Genomic DNA, 24135 nt, shown 5'->3' with positions numbered 1-24135 from the left:
TACTAATTGGATTAATTAGTAAAACTCGCTTTATACAAAATAAATCTTCTTTAATTATGAAAGATACATTTTCCAGATTAAATACAAATAGTCATGAATGACTCTATATACTAAATACAACTCTCTTTCCCATGTCACAATCAGAGCGGAGTTTCACCGACGACTCGACATCGATAACCACAAAACCTGTGAATCTGGACCCCCAACGGTCCAGCACATAACACATAAAAGAGAGTTACATAACATACTCAAAAAAATATACAAGTTTAAGTAAACGATACTTGAACACTTCATTTATAAATCATGCATAGTCTAACTCATGCATATACTTCATTAATCACATCTAATTAGGAGTTATAACCTAATTGTACTCACACTTCATTTATAAGCATACATCATTAACCTCATTTAATTATAAGCTACTCAAAGTTATAATCAAATATCAATCATAATTCACAAGATATTGAAGCCAATTACATTTAAAATCATTGGACAATCAACACGTACAACAAGTCTAACACACATAGACAATTATCACAAATTCCAAACATCATCAACAACAATTATATTCCACACATATAATCAACAATTCATCAACAAGTGCATAAGAACACAATTAATCCATGTTATAAACAATCAATAGCATTTAAAACCATCAAACAACAGTTCAAGTAATACCCCTACTAACACAGAGTACCCCTACTAACACGTAGAACCCCTACTAGCACATAGAACCCCTACTATCATGCAAGGACCCATACTAGCACATAGAACCCCTACTATCATGCAAGGACCCCTACTAGCACATAGAACCTCTACTATCATGTAGAACCCCTACTATCATGCAGATGACTCCTACTAACACAGAGGATAGAAATCTACTTAAAAAAATCCAAGTTTGATGTTCTAGATCCAAAATAAGTTTGTTTTCAAGTGTAACAAACATGTGTAAACACAAAAGGACGGTTCATTTCGTAGATCTACATCATAAACATCGAAAAAGTAAGAATTGAACACTTTTACTCAAAACTCACAAAAACACAATGTTCTTGAGTTCAAACATCTATAAATTTCGTTTTTACCCATTGAATTCGTTCATACATCATGATAAGAGCATATTAAACATGTTATGAACCTTAGATTCGATTTCCATTAAGAAAAACTCATCTAAACTAAAACGAAAATGGGGTGGAGAAAGTTCGGGTAAGGAGAAATCGACATTCTCCCCTTTCTCGTATCACCCACGAATATGAAATCTACTCTCTTACCTTCACCGACGAAAATCTCGAAGAATTGCTCTTGGATCTTCACTTTCCTTCTTGCCCTAGCTCACCAATGCTCTTCCTTCTCTCTAAGCTCCAAGACAAAGAGAAAATATGAGCTTTCTCTCTCTACCAAGGCTTATATATGGGTGCCCCCTACTTATGTGACAAGGCCCATTGGGCCTCAAGCCCACTAACACGGCCCAACACGTTCTAACTCTCACTAACTCACGCGTTAACCAAAGCTCTCGATAAATAACTTAAAGTTATTATCTTACTTAAAAACCACGTCACCAAATAATTAAACACTTAAATAGTGAATAATAAATTTGGGTCGTTACAATATGCAGTGTGTTTTCTCCCAATAACATAAATTCATCCATGGTGGCTTTTATATACATCGATTATTGAAAGAACCATATAAAATGATAAATTTCATCAAAGAGATTAAGAATGATATCACCTGGGTTATGGTCCTAAATCTGGAGATCCGTTGGTTTGCTTCAACCATCATCTTTTTTTTTTTCCGAACCCAGTCACTAGATCGGTTCCGTGATAATTCTGGCGACGCCGCGGCGGCTCTTATACGAGTCTGACGATGACACGGCGATTCCTTCACAAATTCGACCGCGGCGATGACAATTTCTCCACAACTGATGTCGGAGGCGATTTCTTAACGAATATAACGGCGGCGATAGCGACTTCATTGTTTCCGCCTGGAGCTTGGCCAACAGCGACAATAACGAAAACACATGAATAAAGTCTTCTCTCTCAGTGATACACGACGTTGGTGCTGCAGAGGACGCGTGAGTTTTGGAACAAAACACGACCTAGACTGAGAGTAGAGTTGCCGTAAAGAAAACAGTGTGTTAGTGGCAGCGCAACGGTTCTTGGCCGGAGTGAGAACAAAGACGCATTCCTTTCTTTGTTGAGGAGTGGATTTTGACATCGCCCGATTTTGCAACGTCTCCTTTTTCTCTTCCGCATCCCAAAATCGTACGCCGTAGAAGAAAATATTGAGGCCTGGGAATCGTTTTACCGGGCCCCACGGTGGGCGCCAAAATGTTCTGGTGAACATTCAAAGGGGGTTGCATTATTCAAGATTGATAATGGATACAAGTATGATCAAAGAAAAAATTGATTAACTTTACAAGAATGAAAGAATTGTCTCTTTACAAGAATGAAAGTATGGTGGTTTATCAGAATGAGAGAGTCCCCTGTTCTCTTGAAGAAGATCCTATTTATAGGCAAAACATCTCCTTCTTGTTGCTTGATAACCGCCCTGCTTGTGGAGGAATTCATGGGTAGTGGACGATTTCTTCTCCTTCTTCTCCAACCTTCTTTTCCTTCTTCTCCAAGCTATGGTGGATCATGGAGGTGGTGGTGATCTTTACGTGTCATAATCATGGTGAAAAACATGAGATATTTTGATGTGAACCTTATGGACTATAATTGATTGGGCTTTTTCGTATTGGGCCTTAACAAATCACCCCTGGTCCATGGCCCGGTACACATGTCTAAGCTGATTTTGCCATGGTTAACTGGATACAAATTGTAAAACAATAAAAGAAAAACGAATTAATTACTTACACTTTTGGCAACAAATATTTTATTTTAATATGTTAAAAATTAAAATTGATTTTAACTCAAGAGTTAAAACTTTTTCTAATCTACAATTTATTTTTCAATATTTTACATAACATTTTTTAGTTGTTATTATTTTTCAAAGTTACCTACGTGAACTTTCACTCTCAAATTTATTGGTATTTCATTTCTCAAGTTCAATAAGTTGGAAAACTCCATCATCCGATGAGGAAAAAATATGGAAAAGAGGAGGAACACTTGCTTCTTTAGCCAAATAAAAAGTGTTGGGCACACACAACACTTTTTGTAGCTACTATTTTTTTTTTTTTTTTTTTTACAGTTTTGCAAGTTAATATTTATTCTAGCATATGTCTAATAGGTAATAAATCAGATAAAATTAGAGTGACACAGTAGTTTTAAAATATTTTTTTATCTTGCCAATTAGACGGTGAAGTTTGAGACAATTAGACTTTTAGAGTTGTGGTTTGCGGTAACGAATGTACCTACAAAACATGTTAGCACTCTAACTCAAGTCAGTACGTATGGGATTAAGATGAAGTGAATGTAAAAAGTGATTCAATTGTACATTGGCGTGAAAACCTCACGCTTATATGGTGAGGACGATTATAACCGTCACCGTAATAACCAGCGGTAAATGCAGATGACTATTGAGATCAATCTAACTGTACATGAGAGAGGAAGAGGAAAGGATTCGTTGTAGCAGAAATACAGGACTTTCAGTGTACTGCGTAAGTGGTCTTGGGCTTAACTACTGGAGTGACATAAAGTGAGACTGGACTTATAGTAATTGAGTTGTTTGTATTGTCCTTTTGACCCAATCCAAAACAACACCTTAACAAAAGGCACAGGGTACTCATAGCTGCTAGTCTCGACCGGTTCACTAGAATGGTTGGAGCAACAGGAGCTCCTACTCTCCCTATAAGCTGATGTTGGTCGTTGGCTAGCTCAACTTGAACCATCGGGCTTACCCATTTTTAGTACAATTCAAAAATGGATCTAAATCTTAAAAGTATGGTATGGTATGGGTAATAATTGTGATAAGTAGGGTCCTTTAAGCATCCAAGTAGAGGTAGAGTTAGAGTTAGTACAAGTGGGGCTGTCTTTGTCTATGCCCCAAACACATTAGCACATGAGACAAGCATGAGGGTTTCTTACCCTTAAACTTAATACGCCTCTTAGGAATGATCCCTCCTTAGATTCGGAATCTTGCACGTCATTTCTCTAACTTTTGTTCTTTATCATTAAGCCCCCTTCCCATTCACCATTCAAATCCCAAAATAGTATAGTTTTTTTGTTCAAAATATAGCTTATAGCTTAGGGATATTATCACGACAAATTTAATTCTTTTTGTATCTTCAAAACAAATTTAATAACAAATTAGCTGAATTTTGTTGAAAAAGAAAAACACATTAGAGTGCTTTTTTTTGGCATAATATTCATCCTAAAATTTTTAAAATATCATAAATTAATCGTTTTATTGTTAACATGACTTTCTCCGAGGATGAATCGTGGGAGGGGGGGAAAGAATTTTCAATAGGACTCTTCTCTAAAAGATGAATTCAATTTTTAAAAATTTTTATTTAGAAGATAGTTCAACCAACCCTGATAAAAAACTAAATATCTTGTTATCAATTCGAGTACTAATGCCTAAATAATTTAAGTAGTATGAATATTTTAAAGCGTCAATCAGAATCAAAGATCCTAATTACAATTAAGGCTTAATTAATAAAATGATCCCTTAAAGACATTTTTGGTTTCATATTGGTCCCTTAAAGAAAAAAAGGTCTAAATAGGTCCCTTAAAGAAAAAAAGGTCCGAATAGGTCCCTTAAAGACATATCCGTTAATCAGTTTGGTCCTATTTAGACCTCTTTTTAGGGACCAAACTGATTAACGGAGATGTCTTTAAGGGACCTATTCGGACTTTTTTTTCTTTAAGAGACCTATTTGGACTTTTTTTTCTTTAAGGGACCAATCTGAAACCAAAAATGTCTTTAAGGGACCATTTTATTAATTAAGCCTGCAATTAATTAGAAGACAAAATGCAATAGGTGGGGGCCAATATGGGAGATTCCAACTTTGTGCTTTTATTTTCAACAATGCATACTAGTAGTACATCACATGGAATTGAATTGAGGACTAATTGACTATATTTGTGGGTTCATAAGGACCCATCCCTACGGACTGATATTTTGGTGGCCACTCATTTCATGAGGAAGTTTCATGGACTACACTTATCTGTTTTGTTGCTAGATAGATAGAGAAAGTGCATAGCTTCTTCTTCCATGTGTTTTTGCTTTTTAGGTTGCCACTCATTTCTCATCAAAATCCAAAGGGGAAATAGACAAAGAACTACTTCTACGCAAAAATATTTAAGTCCACACAAATTTCATATATAATTTTAATTTAGCAACAAACAAAATATATAGTGTTGTGAAAGATAGGATTTACGTGTATTTATTTTAACGCATCATTTCTTTCTTCTTGTGCAAGTTTATTTAACGTATAATTGGGATTAACAAACTTATTGTCTCATATGGTTAACAAGTTCCTCATTTTATGAGAGAATTTGAGTTCAACTTTAGACAAAATAATTTTTAGTCGGATATAATTAATCTTTCAATTGAACTCCAAATTATAAAGGTTCTATTTCTTTAAGAACTAAAACATTAATAAAAAAATATAATTGGAGATAACATGAAAAAAAATGGTTGCAGAAATAAATGCCCTCAAAGCAATTAGAGGAGTGCTATATCCAGCGAAACATTAATTCTTGAAATTTCGCGAAGTGTATTTATGTGAGTAGAAGAGAAAGAACTGCGGCTTTCATATAGTTCCAGATTTAGCGGAATTCAGCAGGTAGTAGTGTGAATAATTAATTACACTGTCGTGATTTTTTCGTGATAATTCTTTCGCTATATTTAGCATTTTTGAAGCAATTATGTACTGTCACAATATTAGAGGATATAAGTGTCCTTTATTATTTTGTAAAGAAAAAAAAAAGTCATTTTACCAACTTCACTTATGATTCGTCATAAAAATAAAAATAAAATAAAAAAAACTTCACTTATGATTGTTGTGATTATATGTAAGATCGAATAACTTGAAAGATATTTTAAGAAAAAACTGAATCGAAAAATTCTATTCTTTTTCGGTCCAAAAATTCTATTATATTAACCAATAGTAGCAATATTAACAAAATCAGTTCTAATAGTCGTTGTGATATAATATTTAAAAAATAAAATAAAAGTAAACAAAATACTCTGTCAACAACATACGTATTAAATATATTGTTTTGTCAAAAAAAAATTAAATATATTGTAAAAAAAAAACAAATATAGCACAATATATTAGAAATTTCGGAGTTCAATGAAAATATTGGAAAAGTTTCGTTAATCATAATTAATACTCGGTACTCTAAAAAAAATTAATTAGACTTCTTTTTATTTTATATATATCTCAATTTGCCTTGTTATAAAAAAAATTGATGTTTACCAAAAATAAAATAAAATTGGTACTCTAAATATATTTAACTTGAGTTAATTATACTTGGTACTCTATGTATATTTAACTTGAGTTAATTAACCTGTGTTAAAAAAAGACATGAGTTCATTAACCATTGATTTAGCTTAAGTATTATCGCACGTAGCTACGTTGTAATCCATCCAGTAACTTATTTAAAGAATTGCCATCTTTCATAAGTACTCCATAGTTTTCCATACACATCAACTAGAATTTGAATCAAGAATATACAGTTCAAGCATTATGCAACGAATATACAGTTAAATGATTAAAAAATGTAGTAGCATTTGTATCACATCATGCTTGTCTTAAAAAATTGATTAAAATTAAAACACGGTTAGTCAAAAAACATGATTCAAAGGAGGAATTATTTATCAATAATTATTACTAAAAAATTAAACAAAAGCGACCTTTCCAAGAGTAATTGGGAAGTTGAGAAAGAGCAGGAAGCCGCCCAACATAGTGTAATACAAGTAATAATTTTTTAAGATTTTTGCTAGCATATAAATTTATGGAATCTAAAAGAAGAATTGTTATATTGAAAAACACAATAATTTGATTTTTGAAAAGTTAAACGTGTAATTTTTCTAAGGAATATTATTATATTGAGTTGTTTATCATGTGTCCTAAGGTACATGTTAGCTTTCCTTTAGAACGAATAACTTTCAAAATCAATACTTACTAACCAAGATTTTGAGCTACCAATAGGACGATTCGTTCAGGGAGAAGCGAAGTTTAATTTCTGGTTGAAACAATTCTTAGGCAAGTTTTATTTACTTTGCGGCCAAACTCCGAATTATTACACTCATTTTCCAATAAATCAAAATGTTAATACAAAAAAAAAATTGTAAAAGAGATTAGTCCTTTAAACAAATTTTTTTTGGTCAAGTAGCATAGTGACTAAAATTTAACTTTTTAAGGTGAAATAATTAGAGTACCAGAATTTGAATCTCAATCCTTACATTTTATATGTAATACTCCCTCCAGTCTTATATATAAAAAAAAATTTGTTTTTTAGATTCATTATAAAGTTGATGTATCTAGACCAAATTGTAGTCTAGATACATCAATTTTACAATGAATCTAAAAATAAACTTTTTCTTATTTATAAGATCGGAGAAAATATCTCTATCAACTGAACTATACTCACAATGATGTTCTTTAAATAAATTTAAGTATTTAAAAAAAAATTAGTCTTTATAATTGCACCTAATGGTAATTTTTTTTGTTTTTCACCACCAGTTGAATCTGGTTCGGGGTCAGTTCTGACATCAAGTGGTTCTAACCCCTCCCAATCGCAATTGTGAGGGATCGAATCGCGACCCTTCCTACCAAGTTCAGCGTCAATTACCACCGAACCAATTAACTATAGATAATCTTAATTTTCCTTTACCAAAGAACCACCAAAGTGGTCCACCAATCAATGAAAAGCAGCCACTAACCAACTACAGTCAAATCTTCAAAAAAATGGAAAAGAATAAGAAATAGACACCCTCCCTCCCTCCCCCTCTTTTGCCTCTCCCTTTCAACAATTTTGTCTCTTTCTTTCTTTTTCTTCTCTTGTGAATGAATGAATATACATGTTGATGTTGTTTCACACTATATTAAGGGTCTTTACTTAGCCATTCAGTTAACAAACACTTGTTCAACACAAAACAAAAACAAAACAAAACAACAAAAGAAACACAACACCAAACCTCGTGCATCATTCTAGTACAAGTATACCAAATTCATTCACAGCCACATTTCCTTCATCTCTTACCTTTTTCTCTTATCTATATAACAATTTACAATCCCCACCTCATTTTCTTCATCAAAGCTTCAATCTTTCTTCTTTTCTTTCAACTGGGTCATCACTAAATTCATCACAATTCAAAAAAGATTCAATTTTTTTTTTGAATGTTTTGTTTGGGTTGATTCCCTGTGTTGACACGTTGTAGACATCACGGCTTTTCTTAGAGTTTATCGATCTCTTTCTCATGCCCGAACTGTACGACGTAAGGGTTCTTGTTTAACTCCGACTAACCCTTCGCCGCACGGTGGGCGTGGTGCTCTGCCTTCTGAAGGTGGTAGCCCCTCCGATCTTCTCTTTCTTGCTGGTGGTGGTGTCTTTGCTTCTTCTTCTTCTTCTTCTTCTTCTTCTTCTTCTTCTTTCTCTTTCTAATTTTTCTCTTTAGTTTAACTTTCTTTCTATTAGATTCTTCTCTTAAGACTAAGATTAAACCTTGTAAGTAAGATTAAGATTAAGATTTAGTTGAAGGTGCTTCTTCTTTTTCTTGTTGTTTCTGCTGTTGTTGTTGTTAAGACTTAAAATACAAAAAAGAGTTGTTTTTGTGTTTGGTTTGTGAAAATGATGCTCAAAATCAAAAGGGTTCCTACCGTTGTTTCCAATTATCAAAAAGAGGAAGTTGGAGATGCTCCTCGTACTGTCGGAGGTTGTGGTCGGAATTGTCTCAAAGCTTGTTGTATTCAAGGTACTATTTGTTTTCTGACTAATGATTTTGTGTTTTTTAGTTTTTTTTTTGTGTGCTTAATCCTCCAGTTCTCGGGGGAAGGGTCTTGGTAATTAAGAGTTCGGCCACAAAATAAGTAAAGTTTGGCCAATAATTGTTCTGCCCAGGAATCGAACTCGAGCCCAATTACTTGGTTTTGTGTTTTTTAGTTATTGTCACCATGCATGTATTATTATTAAGTTTGGTTGTGTTTTTTTGAAAGTTTAATTTTTGTGATTTTGGTTGTTTTGTTTTGTTAATAGATGCAAAGCTACCTTTGTATGCTTTTAAGAAGATCAACAAAGTTAATGGAAAGGACTTGGCAATTGATGAGTGTCAAGAGGAGCTTCCTTTGGCCTTTTTGGACTCTCTTGTTCTTGGAGAGGTGATTATTGAATTTTGATTATGGAGAATAATTCAAAAGTTTTTATCTTCTTTGTTTTAATGGTCTTTCACCCTTTTTATTTCAGTGGGAAGATCGTATGCAAAAAGGACTTTTTCGTTATGATGTTACCGCCTGTGAAACCAAGGTTTGATACTTTGATTCTATGTTTCTCTTTTTGATTCTGTGTGTATTTGTATTGAGCTTTTTAAGGATGCATGGATATACTTTGATTCTTTGTTCTTTGAATTTTGGGGGATGCATGGATGTACTTAGATTCTTTGATGTTTGTATTGTGCTTTTTGGGAGATATGCATATATAGACACACTTTGAAGTTGAACCTTTGTTCTTTGTACCTTGATTTTTAGGGATGCATGGATATGTTTTATGAAATTAGTTTTGACGTGTTTTTTGTGGTAACTGGTAATTTTGGTATAGGTAATTCCGGGTGAGTGTGGTTTCATTGCTCAGCTTAACGAGGGTCGTCACCTCAAGAAGAGACCAACCGAGTTCAGGGTTGATAAGGTCCTTCAGCCCTTTGATGAAACCAAATTCAACTTTACTAAAGTTGGCCAAGAAGAGGTTCTGTTTCAATTTGAAGCTAGTGAAGATGGTGAAATCCAGTTCTTTCCAAATGCTCCAATCGATGTTGACAATTCTCCCAGTTTCGTTGCCATCAATGTATGAATCTTAGCTTCTGTTCATATTTTTTCATTATCGGTTCATTAAGGCTTGAGTAGATGTTTGATATGATGTTTGTTTTCTTGATAATAGGTCAGTCCTATTGAGTATGGGCATGTTTTGCTGATTCCGCGCATTTTCGAGCGTTTGCCTCAAAGGATTGATCACGAGAGCCTCTTGCTTGCTCTTCACATGGCAGCTGAAGCTGCTAATCCATATTTCCGATTGGGTTACAACAGCCTCGGTGCTTTTGCAACTATTAACCATCTTCACTTCCAGGTATTGGACAGTGATTGCTTATCATATCTGGTCTCTATTATCCTTATCACCAAACGAGTCCTAAATATCTCGAGATTACAACTACCTTAATAGTCTTTGTTGATAATTTTGTTTCTTATGTAGGCTTATTATTTGGCTATGCCGTTTCCTATTGAGAAGGCTCCCACTAAGAAAATCGCAATGTCAAATGGTGGAGTGAAGATATCTAAATTGTTGAAGTATCCGGTTAGAGGTCTTGTCTTTGAGGGTGGCGACACACTTGAAGATTTATCAAAAATTGTTTCAGATGCTTGTATCTCCCTACAAAACAACAACATACCTTACAATGTTCTTATTTCTGACTGCGGAACGCAAGTATTTCTGTTGCCACAGGTAAAACAATTTCTCAAACTAACTAGACTTTCTAGTGGACTATATATGCGGTGTTACATATAAATATATAATACGGTTGCTTAACCAATATTTTTAACAGTGTTATGCAGAGAAACAAGCTCTTGGAGAAGTGGATGCTGAGCTTCTCGACACACAAGTAAATCCTGCAGTGTGGGAAATAAGCGGACACATGGTTTTAAAGAGGAAAAAGGATTTCGACGAGGCGTCTGAAGCCAATGCTTGGCGACTTCTTGCAGAAGTTTCACTTTCTGAAGAAAGGTTTCAAGAAGTCAATGCTCTTATCTTTGAAGCCATTGCTTTAACTGAAGAATTGGATGACAATCTTCAATCTCTTCCCAAAGACGACGCTGTCAACTCGAGCACATACCCTACTGTGGTGGCTGGTTCACAAGAATGTGTTGTTCTGCAGTAACAGCAACAAGGTTCTAAATGAACAAATTCAGTGATTGTGCAGTGTTTATAAAAATTTGCTGGATTATGTCTTATGTTTGAAATAAGTACCTTCAATGGTAACATTTGCTTAAGTTGTTCTAGATTTATGTTGTGCTTAATGTTTGTGTTTTGTATAACTGTATTGTACTTTCTGTCATGGCTTTCACTTTGCCTAAAATAACAACTTCATGTATCTGTTTCCTTAGCTAATCAAACTGCACCTTGTTAAAGATAATGTATTTCTGGTTCCACATTTGTAATAAATAAACGTGGTATTTTTATATATGTGTAAATCTCATTGCTCAAAAACTTTATGCTTTTTTTTTTTTGTTTAACAACGGAGCTGAAACTTAAGAAAATTACACAGGGACTAAACGAGGGAATGTAACACTCCTAAAATCATCAGTTAAAAAACCTGCACCATCTCTCGAAGAGGACTAACAAACACTTGAATATCTGGATGAGCTCTATAGCCAATGTTGGCTAACATATCTGTTTGCCTCACGGTAGATATGAACAAATTGAATCCACTTAATGCAGATTTTTTGTTTTTGCTAATATATCTTCAATGCTAAACTTGGTACACCTATTCAAGCATGGTCTAGACTATGGATTTTATCTTGATTTTAGTTTGTGAATTGTAAGAAAATAGTGCAGGCTTATCTACTTATAATCTAACCACATTTTAGGCAAATGCTATGTTTGGTTTTTATCCTTCTAGACCTGGAGATCTGAGTGGACTTGACTGCTTTGGATCATTGATGATGGACCATGAGTTAGCAAGTGTTGTTGGGGGTTGTGCATGTTACACATTCCGGCGATCAAATAAGTAGGCGCTAAATGTGAGAGGTATTTGGATAAATTGGATTTTTTTTTTATAAAAAAAAAAGGGGATAAATTGGATTTAGATATTGCTTACATGAGCTTAAACTGAGTTAAACTTTATTGTCAAAAGATTATGGTTTCTAGGATCTAGAACCTTCTTCTAGACACGTACTATATCTGAAAACAGGTTTAGGCGGATCACCTGTAATGTGGGAACTGACAGGGATGTGTTTCCGTGTGTGCTAGGGCGTGTTCATATGATGTTCTGCATGACACTTTTATGTGTTGGGTGACTATTTTCAACCTGTCAGCCCAAGACATTTATTGTCCTAATACAAACATTTAAGTCTGATTTAAGTATGAGTGTTACAAAATTAGTAACAATTAACTTGTGCTCTTAAACCAATGTTTTAAAAATCAGACCGGTTATCGAATCAGTAAGGGTACTGAGTCACTGAATCACTGGTCGAACCGCATGACTAAATTGGATAAAACTGAATAACTCGGTTGAATGAACCGATCTCTATAACAAAACTATATATATATTAAATCGGTCGAACCGGATGACTCGAACACCTAAAAAATGTAAAAATTGTAAAATATCATAATATAATTTCAGAAGTTCATTCTTTAAAATTTAAATTCTAAAAATAATCATTAAAATCTTTGTACATATATTTTTACTAGAGTAAAATTACATAAAATGATAGAAAATTTAAGATATTATTACGATATATACCGAAAACATAAATTCCAACCTTAAAATTAAATATACCGAGTCCACAAATCCTATCTCAATCGAGAGAAATGCCGAAATTGCTAGTGTCAGACGTCATGACCTGAGTTCGAACCCCGGTCAAACTCCTCGTCTATCAACAAACAACAACAAAAAAATATAATATTTTTTAATGAAAATTGAAGGTTAATATTAACAACACATTGCAAATTGAATGTTCTAATGCTATGGCTGCGGCAGTTTCCATCGCCTGAGAAGAGCCTACCCCTTTATGCTTCACTATCGCCTCTGTTCCACCACCTCCATCTCCAGCGGCGACGGCCCCAATTCCAACTCCTTCCCCTCTTCCTCCAATTCCAAAGATAATGTGTTGGAGCAATTTGAGAAAAAGTGGAAGCAGTTAGCCGCAAGTTTATTGGATAGATACGCTACTGATGGCCTAATCTTATCGGAGACGAGAAAGTCTAGACAAGCTTTTATAGATGACACAACCACAACCAAGAATCTCTTGGCATTTTCCACGCTGCTGAAAATCTTGTGCGAGAGGGTTAGCATCTTAAATAGGTTGATGAGGTTGAGGGAGATGCTCCTCAAGGAAGATCATCTGTCAGCCGAGTTGACCTACTCCAGAGTAACTTCTCTCGAAGATATCATCGACAGCTTCTCCGAAATGACTCCCTTGCTAGATGAAAGGGAACTTGACAAGTGGTATGAATTAAATAATAGACTGACATGGTTGAATTGCATGGAGCTCGAAGAAGCTCGGTTGTTTTCCATAAGGAGCAACAGGGAAGTACGTTACAAGGGTTTTTTTTAGAATGCAAAAACAATTTTCTTTGATGGTTTATTACTTCTTTCTATTTTTTTCTTGGTTACTATTTTCTCACATAGCCTATGAAGCACGGACACCGAACACGACACGGACACTGACACGTCGACACCTATAAAAATTTGGAAAAATAACATAATTTAGTGTAATCATAAGTGTCGGTGTCGGTGTTGGACACGAACACCGACACGTGTCCGACACGAACACGCCTAATTTGAGGAGTGTCGGTGCTTCCTAGCACATAGCTCATAAAAAGTATATATTATAAGTTATTTTACATGTTGTCAATGTATTGTGCAACATGAATTATTTATATGATCAATACAACATGAATTGTACAATTATTATATACATGTATTACATTCAACTATTAGAGTTGCACCATAAGCTTTGAGGTAATTCATTGATTGTAGCATTGTGCAACGTTTTTTTCAAATTCCACCTAATTAACCTTTTTCTTCTCTGTTTCCTCTATGTCTCTTGTCTTTGGTTCTTCATGATTGTGGCTTAGTTTCTTTGCCTTTTCCATATTCTTCCTCAGTGAAGTGATCTCTTTAATATAGTAGTGCTGTCTATCAATCATCAATCCAAAGAATAGAGAAAATCCTGCCCAATAATCATATATTTTGTAAAATCACCGAATATTAATTTTTAATAATTTATAACACAAAATAACTTCTACTATTTGGAAAAATATAAGAAATTATTGAATATCAAAATATATTAAGCCTAATTACAGTTTGGTCCCCTCTTTTTATCATTTAATGGATGTGGTCTCCTTATTTTAAAATCTAACAGCTTTGGTCTCTCCATCATATTTTATAACTAAAAAAGTAGTGATATGACATATTCACCGTATTTTATGCTAAATATTTGATAGAGGAACCAAAATCTCTTAAAATTGGGAGTTTAGTCTAACTCAACCTTAAAAAACCGGTTTGTAAGGTGGGGATTGTCCTCCCTTATAAACACACATTTAGGGCTTCAGGTTATCTCGCAACCGATGTGGGGCTTCTTAACACACCCCCTCGCGCCCAGCGCTATTGAGCTTAGGGCACAAATATAAATGGTGGATAGCTCGATCAGAAACCTGATAGTAGACGGCCTAGTGGATCGTGGAGAGGCTATGATATCATCTTATATCCACGCCCTAAGCCCACTAGCGTTGGGCGTGAGAGGGTGTGTTAAGAAATCTCACATCGATTGCAAAATGACCTGAATATGTGTTTATAAATGAGGGACATGGTATGCATAGTAGCTGCAATATCAGTGGGAGCAGGTGAAGCCATGAAAGTGTTCCTGAGGATGCTAGCCTAGGATGTGGAACTTCTTAACAAAATCGTCAAATTTGAAAATTGGGGGATCAAATTCACAAAATGATAAAAATAGGGGAATCAAAATTGCAATTATGCCAATATATTATTATAATCTATAATCTATAATATCAATCAATCCTAAATATTGATGAAGTTTGCATTGTGATAGAAAATAGTATATACTGCAAATAATGGAAGGAAATATTTTAGAGTACGTAAATTACCCATAAGAGATGCTTCTAAGAGATGATGTTCCATTAGAACTTCCTCAGTTGGATTAACCATCCCAGCATCCATTGAACGCTTATAAATTTTGAGTATAGTATATATGGTGGAGCCAAACACCACAAAAACAGTGGTTGCTACAGTTTTTGTGATTAATGGACCCCTTCCACGTTTCAATAGGTCTAACACCTTCACCATTAGTTTTCTTATTGGATTTGCAAAAGATAGTGTTAGAATTACTGTTAATTCAACTGACAAAAGTGCAAATAAAAGTTGTAACATTTTTGTATCAGTGTTAGAATTTTCTTAGTATTGATTTCTATGGTGAAAATGTAAGAAGTTAGAATCCAAAACAAGCTCTTAATTTGTATAGTTGTACCTTGTTCTTAGCTACAAGATTCTTATAGAAACATAAAATGTTGGTAAAGAATTATGCTGTGCTTTTCTTAGTAACATCCAAGGAGGCATAGAATAACTTTAACCAATGCAATAGCAATCTTTCCAAACAAGCGTGTGATTGAATTAACTTTTACCAAAATGGAATTTTTAATATATTTGATTTGATAAAGTGGACGCGTGTTTGCATGTTCGCGTCACTTCTTATATTCATGACATTGCGGAGTAACACCGTCAAAAAGGAATTTTTAATAAATTGGATTGGATAAAAGTGCATTTTTGTTTTTCGTGTTTGCGTCACTCCAGCTTCATGATATTGCGAAGCAACACCGTCAAAATGGAATTTTTAATAAATTTGATTTGATAAAGTACACGTTTGCTTGCATCTTTGCGTCACTCCAGCTTCATGATATTGCGGAGAAGCACCGTCAAAAAACATGAATTTCCATATACACATCAAGTATCTATTTGGAAACCATTGTTTCCATGGTGGCCTCACACATTCACCAAACTCTACATTTTCTAGCTTTTTTAGAATATCACGGTCATACTGCATAGGGATGCAAGAAAACAAACATAGCATAAAAATCTAATCAAAGAAATTTGGTATGTAAATATTTTTAAGCAAGTTATATTTAAAATTTTGTGTAGCATTTTCATTGCATGTTTGTCCTCATGAAATTGTGGCGTTTGCTTTATTAAGAGCTAAACCTAAAGTAAGTTAAGTTGAGCTAAACCATAATTTAATAGCATATGTTTGGTTGCACGTTTGTCCTCATGAAATTGTGCCGTTTGCGCGGGAATACCAATGCAAAATTGTCGTGATTTCAAAGTTAACGTGAAAAGTTGTCGCGGTTATCAGAAAGCGCACATCATGTTGCCGCAAATCCAAACACTTGCTAGATTAGGCAGCAAATTAAGAGTAAGTTGTAAGAAATGAACTACTTTGAGTTATCAAAATAGGAGATATATTCTCAAGTACATAGGAGTGCACCATGTTTACAACTTACATACAAAAAGAGTACTACTAGTAATTAGATACCAAAGAATAAAGAAGTACTAGTGTACTACTGACAAGTCTTACCCCATGCTCCAATCCTTCTCCAATCATATGCCTTTAGTTTTTGTGCATGTGTGTATAGAGAGAACATGTCTGTGTGAAAATAGGCTGGAGATGTAAATGAGATACTTAAGAAAATTGCTTTTAGGTTCCTTGAGTTTCCCTCGACAATGCCTGAGTTGTTCTCGGATGCTCTTAGATCGGGGGTTGAGGTGGCATATCATAAGTAGTAGCCAGTTTTGTCATGTCGTCCAACGGAGCCTAGAAGAAGGTGACTCATGCAGACAGCTGACTCATTCTTTCAATAGAAAGGAATAGTCAAACCCCTCGTTTTTCTTCTTATCTTAAAGCAGCTTTCCTTTTGGGTTTGACCAAAATACCCTTAATTTGTGTGTTTGGAGCTTGCCTTCCGAAATGACCAGAGAATAATTTTGTAAATTTGAGGGGCATGAGAGCAATATAAGAAGAGCAATTTTTTATACTTAATAAGCCCAATCAATATCTTGTCACGAAATAGGCTCATTTGCTAAAGCAAAAGACTACGCTTAGACAGCCATTAATTGATACATTTCAATTTTGTTTGGTAAAAAGTAAGTTCTTTAAACATGTGATCATAGCTCTTAAGAAATTTAGGTTCGGTATAATTTAACAATATAAAATCGGCTTATAATGTGAGAATTGTCCCCATTTTAGTGTGTGGATATAAATGGTGGGTGATTCAATAGCGGAAATCTAGTAGCATGTGTACCAAATGGATCTTTGTAGGAGACTCTGATACCATCTTAAAATTTTGAGTTGAGTCTAACTTAAATCTACAAAACTAACTTGTAAGGTGAGGATTATCCCTACTTATTAATATGTATTTGTGTCATCGACTCTTATCATTAGCATTGTCTAAAAAGTAATAGTAGCTTGTAACTAACTTATGACAAATAAGTTAACTCATAATAAGAAAACTACAATGGCAATGCGTGTTCAGTTGGATTGAGAACAAACAAGGAGACAAAGAAGATTGGAAAAAGGAAACATGCATGTAGCATAAAACATACCAGCACACAGAATTTAAATAAATTTTTGTTTTAGTGTGTTCAATACGAATTGGTTACAAAAATCCATAGTTCATATCAATATCAAGTTGGCATGTCATACACATGTAAGAAAAATATGTTCTTCAAGCTTCTTTTTTAAGGAAAAGGTGAGCACACGGGGTCAACAATATATTAAGAACACAAAAGAAAATTACGAGAAGGGGGGCAAAACCAAACCCTTCAAAGATAAGAAAAGCGAAACATAGAAAGGCGCGATCTATTATGATGATATGATAGGCTTGCAAAGCTTCTCTAGGAATATAGAGTCATACCAAGTAAGGCTAGTAGAATTTAACCCTAAAGAAGCTCATGTGATAACATGAAGTAGTGTTCTTCAAGCTTCTCACAAAAGTTTGTTACAAAAGCTATGTTTTTAAGTCACGTACCTACTATATATAGGTTTCAAGATCTTAAGTTTTGCATCCCAATTTTTCACAATGAGTACTCTATTTACACAATTTGTAACCATTGTTACATTGCTTCTTGTGTTGCTAATCAAAATTGATGGGGATTCCATTTCATCAATTTCAAATGATGAAGTGAACAAAAATTCCACCACCAACACTGTTTCTGAGGTGGTTGGTGTGGATCAAATAGACCCACTTGATTGCACTCGTACACCAGGCATATGTAACACTGGAGAATTTCTACCAAGAAGTGTATGTTGTAGAAACCGTTGTGTGGATCTTACAAGTGATGTAAACAATTGTGGATTTTGTGGGATTAGTTGTGTCTTTAGTAATTGGCGTTGTTGCAACCGTTTGTGCGTAGACACATACTTTAACCCTTTAAATTGTGGTGGATGTGGTTATATATGTCCCTTTGGATGTTGGTTGGGTAGATGTATTGGTTTTACGGTTCCCGCACAGCCACCACCTCCACCTTTGTGGTTGCCGGAATCACCAAAGATTCCCAAACCATCAACCTGAACAATAACCAATGAAGTAATTTATATTTATAATCTTATATTAAAAGATTATTATTAATATTGTTATGTACTTTGTACCCAAAAAAATAAAATAAATAAATAAATTGTTATGTACTTATGAATGTTTTATTGTATGTTTAGAAGTGCATGAATATGTCGATGTTACTGTACTGTTATATTATTATTATTATTAAGTTTAATTATGAAAAAATTATACTAAGTTAAAATAATTCTTCAAATGTTGATTAATATGAGTAATTAACAACATTCATAATATCATATTATTCTTAATTGTTGCTGGAGCTTGAATAGTACATCCGATTTTCATAGTAGTGCAAATATCAGCACTTCTTGATCGGGTTTAAAATATTTTCGCGCGCGTTGTTTCAATCCACGTGTGATATTTTCGCGCGCGTTGTTTCAATCCACGTGAAATATTTTCGCGCGCTAGTTGTTTCAATCCACGTGTGATATTGTAGACTTTAGTTTTCTCGGATTCCTTTTCAATCAGATGTGAAATATTTTCGCGCGAAAGTTGTTTCAATCCACGTGTGATATTGTAGACCTTAGTTTTCTTTGATTCCTTTTCGATCAGATTTGAAATATTTTCGCACGCAAGTTGTTTCAATCCACGTGTGATATTGTAGACCTTAGTTTTCTTCGATTCCTTTTCGATCAGATTTGAAATATTTTCGCGCGCAAGTTGTTTCAATCCACGTGTGATATTGTAGACCTTAGTTTTCTTCGATTATAGCACATAAGAGAAAGACATACATTAAAACCTATTTTAATTTTCTTCACGCAAATTCAGTAATAATTCTTTTACTCGTGTTACAAAATTCTCTTTGATCTTTCTTTTTAGAATAGAGATGTTATTTAAATTCAAATTACTTTTGAATCACCTAATTCACCTCGCTACCCTCCATTTCTTCAATCTTCTCTATAAATAAAGTTGGTGATGTTATGAATAATATGTAATGAATGTCCATTATTGTGTAGGTTTTCTTGTCCCCTAATTGTGTCCTATAAATAGGACCCCTTTGTTACAATGTAATACACACCTTGAATAGAACAATACAATAGTCTATTCTCTCTTCTCTTTCTCTCCTTCATCTATTCTTCCATATTATTGTTCATGCTTAGAAATTGTTCATAACACGTTATCAGCACGATAGTCTCTCCCCTTTCAAGAAAGGTATAGCAACAAAGGGAAGTGACAATTTTATTTTATGTATGATTTTTTTTATTCTATTCTTTCAGATAATTTTTTGTCTTCTTGTTTTTTTATATTGATTCACAAACCTTCGATCCAGAAGTATCGTGGTGAAATTTTTGAAATATGAATCCTGAAGATTCATAGTGTGATAAAATTTTAAAATATGAATCCTGAAGATTCATATTATGATGAAATTTTAAAATATGAATCCTGAAGATTCATGGTGTGATAAATTTTAAAATATGAATCCTGAAGATTCATAGTATGATGAAATTTTAAAATATGAATCCTGAAGATTCATAGATATAAGTAAAATGAACATCAATCCCTGAAGGATTGGATAAATAACTGATTGAATATATATTTGATCCGTTATACAGTTCTTAAACAATTTTAAAATCAATTTGTATTACCCATGAATTCCTGAAGAATTCATTACGGATACATCTTTGAAGGATTGTACAATTAGATATATTATAATATAACGAAGAATATGGATTATTCTTATGAGGATTGCATAAAGGATTATTCTTACATTATAACAATATTATATAGTTCCTGAAGAACTTAAAAGAAAAATCAAATTATTTCCTAAGAATTCCAGAAGAATTCAATATACATATCCATGGGATAGCTTTATCGATTTTTATAAAAATTTTGCAATCTACAAATTTCATTGGATTTATTTATTTATTGTTATATTGTACAAAACATAAAAAAATTAAAAAAAAATAAAAAAAAAAATGCATATCATACGCAAATTTTGCATGTATCATATTGAAAAGTATAAACAAATTATTTTTCATACTTTACCTATTCTATGCATATGCCAATTTTTTTTTTCAATAACTTACTAATTAATATACGTTACATTATAATTATTATTATAGATTACATTATAATTATTATTAATTTCATTATGTTACTATTTAATTTGCATTATAAAATTTTATGTTACATTATATTAATATTAATAAAGATAATTGGAATTTTTTATTTGACTGTGTTTATTATGTTTATCTAATTATTTGCTTAATTTTATTTGATGATAGTATCAATGAGAAATGAATGAAAAATCATTCCCAGAAGTGAATGAAGTCCGACCCTTGTAAAATTGTGAATTTCTCTAGCCATTATGAATAGAGATTTGTTGTTGAGTTCCTGAAGAACTAATTTTTTTTACAACATGATTAAAGTCCACATGATCTATTTGATCTTAGTATAAATTGGACCAAAATTAAAAGAACGATTATGTATGTCTCTTGAATATGCTCCTGAAGTAGCAAACTTATGAAAATAATTTCAAAAATATTTGGTTAATCATATTTTAGATTGGTACAATTTCAATAATTATCAATTGAAATGTGAAAGTTTTTACATGATAATTCGACTTTATTTCTCGATGCACAACTTAGTAAGATCTCTATCTATCTATTTTATATTTTACTATGAGGTAGACGATTATTATTCCCTATGAAATATATGCTAAGCAAAAAGTTACATTTAGCTTTTTATACATTAAACTTTGAATTTATTTTATGGTGATAATGTTTTCTTAAGCTTTGAATACAATTATTTTCTTAATTACTTATAATTATAATTCGGTTACAGTTTGTAAATATAAACTGGTTTTTAATTATTCAGTTACTTATTTAAATCAATTTATTGATTTTAAATTATTAGATAAAAAAAAATTAACTGTTACTGTTTTATAATTGTGCTGAAATCCACATAAACATAATTGTTAGCGTGAAAATATTCATTGATATTACTATTTATGAAAAATTAAATTATATATATTTTTTTTGGAAGGAATTAACTTTTATATTTAGTAGTACAAAAATTATTGAAGGTTCCAGAAGAGCCAATGCATTGTTATATCGAGAAATAAAGTTACGCTTTGCCAATGTATTGTATATTTTTAAGTCTTAAAGATTTTTTTTATGTTTGAAGGATATTCGCATAAATGAATATCCTATTGAAACAAGAAATGGATGAGATCTTGTATCTCTATACATTACGAGACATATTATCAACATTTGCCTCTAGTTTGGGGTATATTTATATATATTTGTGCAATTGAAGCACATGTTCTTGTAAACCAGAAGTTTACAAATCATAATAAGTTTGTAATTGGCAAGATCAGTTGGGTCATCTCTGATCTATTATGATGCGAAAAGTTTCTATGGATACGTATTGAATGGCCAGAAGTTCATTCAATCTAATATTTTTTTGTGTATTACTAGCTCGCAAAGAAAATTGATAAATTAAGAAAACGAGCGTCTCTTATTTTTTAGAATATATATAAGGTGATATTTGTAAATCAATACACCGATCATGTGGACCGATTAGATTTCTAAAATTTGAATTGATGCATCAACCAAATGGTCACATGTATGTTTGTTATAAACTCACAACCAGAAGTTTGTGAGATTATTTTTATATATATTATTCTAGAAAGTATTTGATAAATATCATATGTTAATTGAAATTTATACCAAACATCTTATGAAATATGTTCATACAAACAAAAAAATAATGGACCTGAAGATCCATTCTAAGTTATAGTTGGGAACATTCAAACATGTATGTTGAGATATTGAATAGCATCATGCCAACAAATTATTATATACATAAGCTCTCTCCTAATTTATTTGAATTTTAGTTTATAAACATATTTTCTCATATAAACATTTTTGGATGTGTTGGGTACGTTTCAATTGCTCCAATATAATGCATTCAAATGGGTAGTAAAAGAATATTGGGAAAATAATTTTTATATGAATCTCCAAAGTGAGCCAATAATTGGAGATTTTTTTACAGCTTTATGGGCTGATTATCAATTGGTGAATTAGTTTTCCCAATACTAGGGGGAGATAATAAGCAGCTAAAAATATGAACTAGAAGTTCAATTGAAATGTTTTGAAATAAATTAATAATTGTTATTTTGATCCTCTTAGAAATCAATATGAACCAGAAGTTCAAAAGATAACTCATTTGCAAAGTTTATGAAATCAATCAACAGCTGCTAATGCTCCAATAAAAATGAATGTCTCTGTTGGACAATCTAATATTGCAAATGATTCTTAACCACGCTTGAAGCATGGTAAGCAAATCGGTTTCAAGGATAAATTCCCCAAATAAGATAAGGAGCCAAAAAAGAGAAAGATGACCCAAGTGAGGATATGAAAATCTCAAAAGAGCATTTGACATAATTGATTTTTCAGTTCCAGAAGAACTTATTAGGTACCTAAAATTTATGAAAATAAAGATATCTCAATAAATTATGTCATGAATGGAATACGATGAAACCGAGATGAAATCAACGTTGACAATATTTTTGCACATAATAAAGCGCTATATATGTGATAAATGACAATGAGGATCATAAATCAAAGTCTATTAAGGATTATAGACAATGAAATGATTGACTAAATAAGATAGACGCAATTGATACAAAATTAAACTAGCTTTGCAAAGCGAAATGTTTTTGGACCAGTAGTCCATTTCATCTGCAGATGGAGATAAATCGATATGAATAAGTTTTCAAGAGAAAAATAATAAAAACAAAATGTTTAGAGTTTGAATTGTTTATCAAGTATATTGATAAATGTCAATCATTGATTTTCAAGAAGCATATTCACCTGAAGTGAATTCAAAAAATTAATTAAGTTGAGTAGCATCTGAAATACTCAATTCATGTGAAATATGTGTTTTAACGTATTTTACTGGCTCACTTGATAATGATGATCCCTGAAGGATTTAGTTATATTTGACAATAAATTATTTATATCCGAGGCTTATATTAATGATAAAATATCATCTAGACTCCCGAAGAGCTTATGAGATATTCTCATTTAAATTTATAATTTAAATAAGATTATATAACAAAAGTATTAAAACAGTTTGACATTGACAAATATAATTTGTTGTATACTAAAAATGGTTGCAATGTCATTTGATGTGTCATGCCTCAAGAAAATGATGAACAATTTGAATTGGTCCTGAAGTACCATATCTTAATTCAATTAAGCTCACTAATATATTTGCTATAATTTCGTAGTATTTTATTTTTGCCTATTCATCCAACCCAAATATTGAAGTAAAGCAAAACATAGAATTATTTATACTTTAAAGAAACAACAATATCATCCAATCATGTGAAGATTTTAGCACTACATCAAACAAGCTGAGAAGATGTTTTTGTTGAGGATTGTAATTCAACACATACAAGAAATTCGTTGTTTTATTACAAAATGATGGTTCCTGCAACAACTCAACATAAAGATAATATCAGACGCAGCGCTAATTTAGAGAAGAGTATAATAAAGAAGATATGACAGAATTTTCTACAGAGTCAACTTTTAGTAAAACTTTGAAGCAACTAGTACAGAAGATTATTTGATTTTTCATCTCATGTATAATAATTGTCTTTATGAGGGGGAGATATAAATATGTTCTGCACTCT

At 32.7% G+C, this 24135-nt stretch overlaps 3 protein-coding genes across 3 annotated transcripts; 2 read left to right on the top strand and 1 right to left on the bottom strand.

Annotated features, from left to right (window-relative positions):
• Nucleotides 1-7803: 7803 nt before the first annotated feature.
• On the top strand, nucleotides 7804-11333 carry LOC123920909 (GDP-L-galactose phosphorylase 1-like). Its single transcript, XM_045973253.1, has 7 exons — nucleotides 7804-8862; nucleotides 9144-9265; nucleotides 9351-9410; nucleotides 9702-9944; nucleotides 10038-10223; nucleotides 10347-10595; nucleotides 10696-11333. Exons 1-7 carry the CDS (start codon nucleotides 8739-8741, stop codon nucleotides 11026-11028), a joined length of 1317 nt encoding a protein of 438 aa, XP_045829209.1. The 5' UTR covers nucleotides 7804-8738; the 3' UTR covers nucleotides 11029-11333.
• Nucleotides 11334-13728: 2395 nt separating this feature from the next.
• Nucleotides 13729-15338, bottom strand: LOC123920908. The gene is made up of 2 exons (XM_045973252.1): nucleotides 14979-15338; nucleotides 13729-14044 (listed from the first exon to the last, which is right to left on the bottom strand). The coding sequence occupies exons 1-2, from the start codon at nucleotides 15259-15261 to the stop codon at nucleotides 13881-13883; spliced, it is 447 nt and encodes a 148-aa protein (XP_045829208.1). The 5' UTR covers nucleotides 15262-15338; the 3' UTR covers nucleotides 13729-13880.
• Nucleotides 15339-17627: 2289 nt separating this feature from the next.
• Nucleotides 17628-18527, top strand: LOC123920907 (protein STIG1-like). Its single transcript, XM_045973251.1, has one exon. The coding sequence runs from the start codon at nucleotides 17961-17963 to the stop codon at nucleotides 18450-18452; it is 492 nt and encodes a 163-aa protein (XP_045829207.1). The 5' UTR covers nucleotides 17628-17960; the 3' UTR covers nucleotides 18453-18527.
• Nucleotides 18528-24135: the final 5608 nt, after the last annotated feature.

The sequence above is a fragment of the Trifolium pratense genome, linkage group LG4 (genome assembly GCF_020283565.1).
Source record: "Trifolium pratense cultivar HEN17-A07 linkage group LG4, ARS_RC_1.1, whole genome shotgun sequence".
Taxonomy (NCBI): domain Eukaryota; kingdom Viridiplantae; phylum Streptophyta; class Magnoliopsida; order Fabales; family Fabaceae; genus Trifolium; species Trifolium pratense.
The sequence above is the reverse complement of the archived record's forward strand: the minus strand, read 5'-3'. Positions and strand labels throughout refer to the sequence as shown.

What these genes read in the sequence shown, in the direction of transcription:
- LOC123920909 (XM_045973253.1), top strand. Translation starts at nt 8,739, where the DNA reads ATGATGCTCAAAATCAAAAGGGTTCCTACCGTTGTTTCCAATTATCAA. An exon ending in TTAACCATCTTCACTTCCAG is followed by an intron (nt 10,224 to 10,346) that starts GTATTGGACAGT and finishes TTTCTTATGTAG; the next exon opens with GCTTATTATTTGGCTATGCC. An exon ending in AAGTATTTCTGTTGCCACAG is followed by an intron (nt 10,596 to 10,695) that starts GTAAAACAATTT and finishes TATTTTTAACAG; the next exon opens with TGTTATGCAGAGAAACAAGC.
- LOC123920908 (XM_045973252.1), bottom strand. Translation starts at nt 15,261, where the DNA reads ATGTTACAACTTTTATTTGCACTTTTGTCAGTTGAATTAACAGTAATT. An exon ending in CTTAGAAGCATCTCTTATGG is followed by an intron (nt 14,045 to 14,978) that starts GTAATTTACGTA and finishes ATTATTGGGCAG; the next exon opens with GATTTTCTCTATTCTTTGGA.
- LOC123920907 (XM_045973251.1), top strand. Translation starts at nt 17,961, where the DNA reads ATGAGTACTCTATTTACACAATTTGTAACCATTGTTACATTGCTTCTT.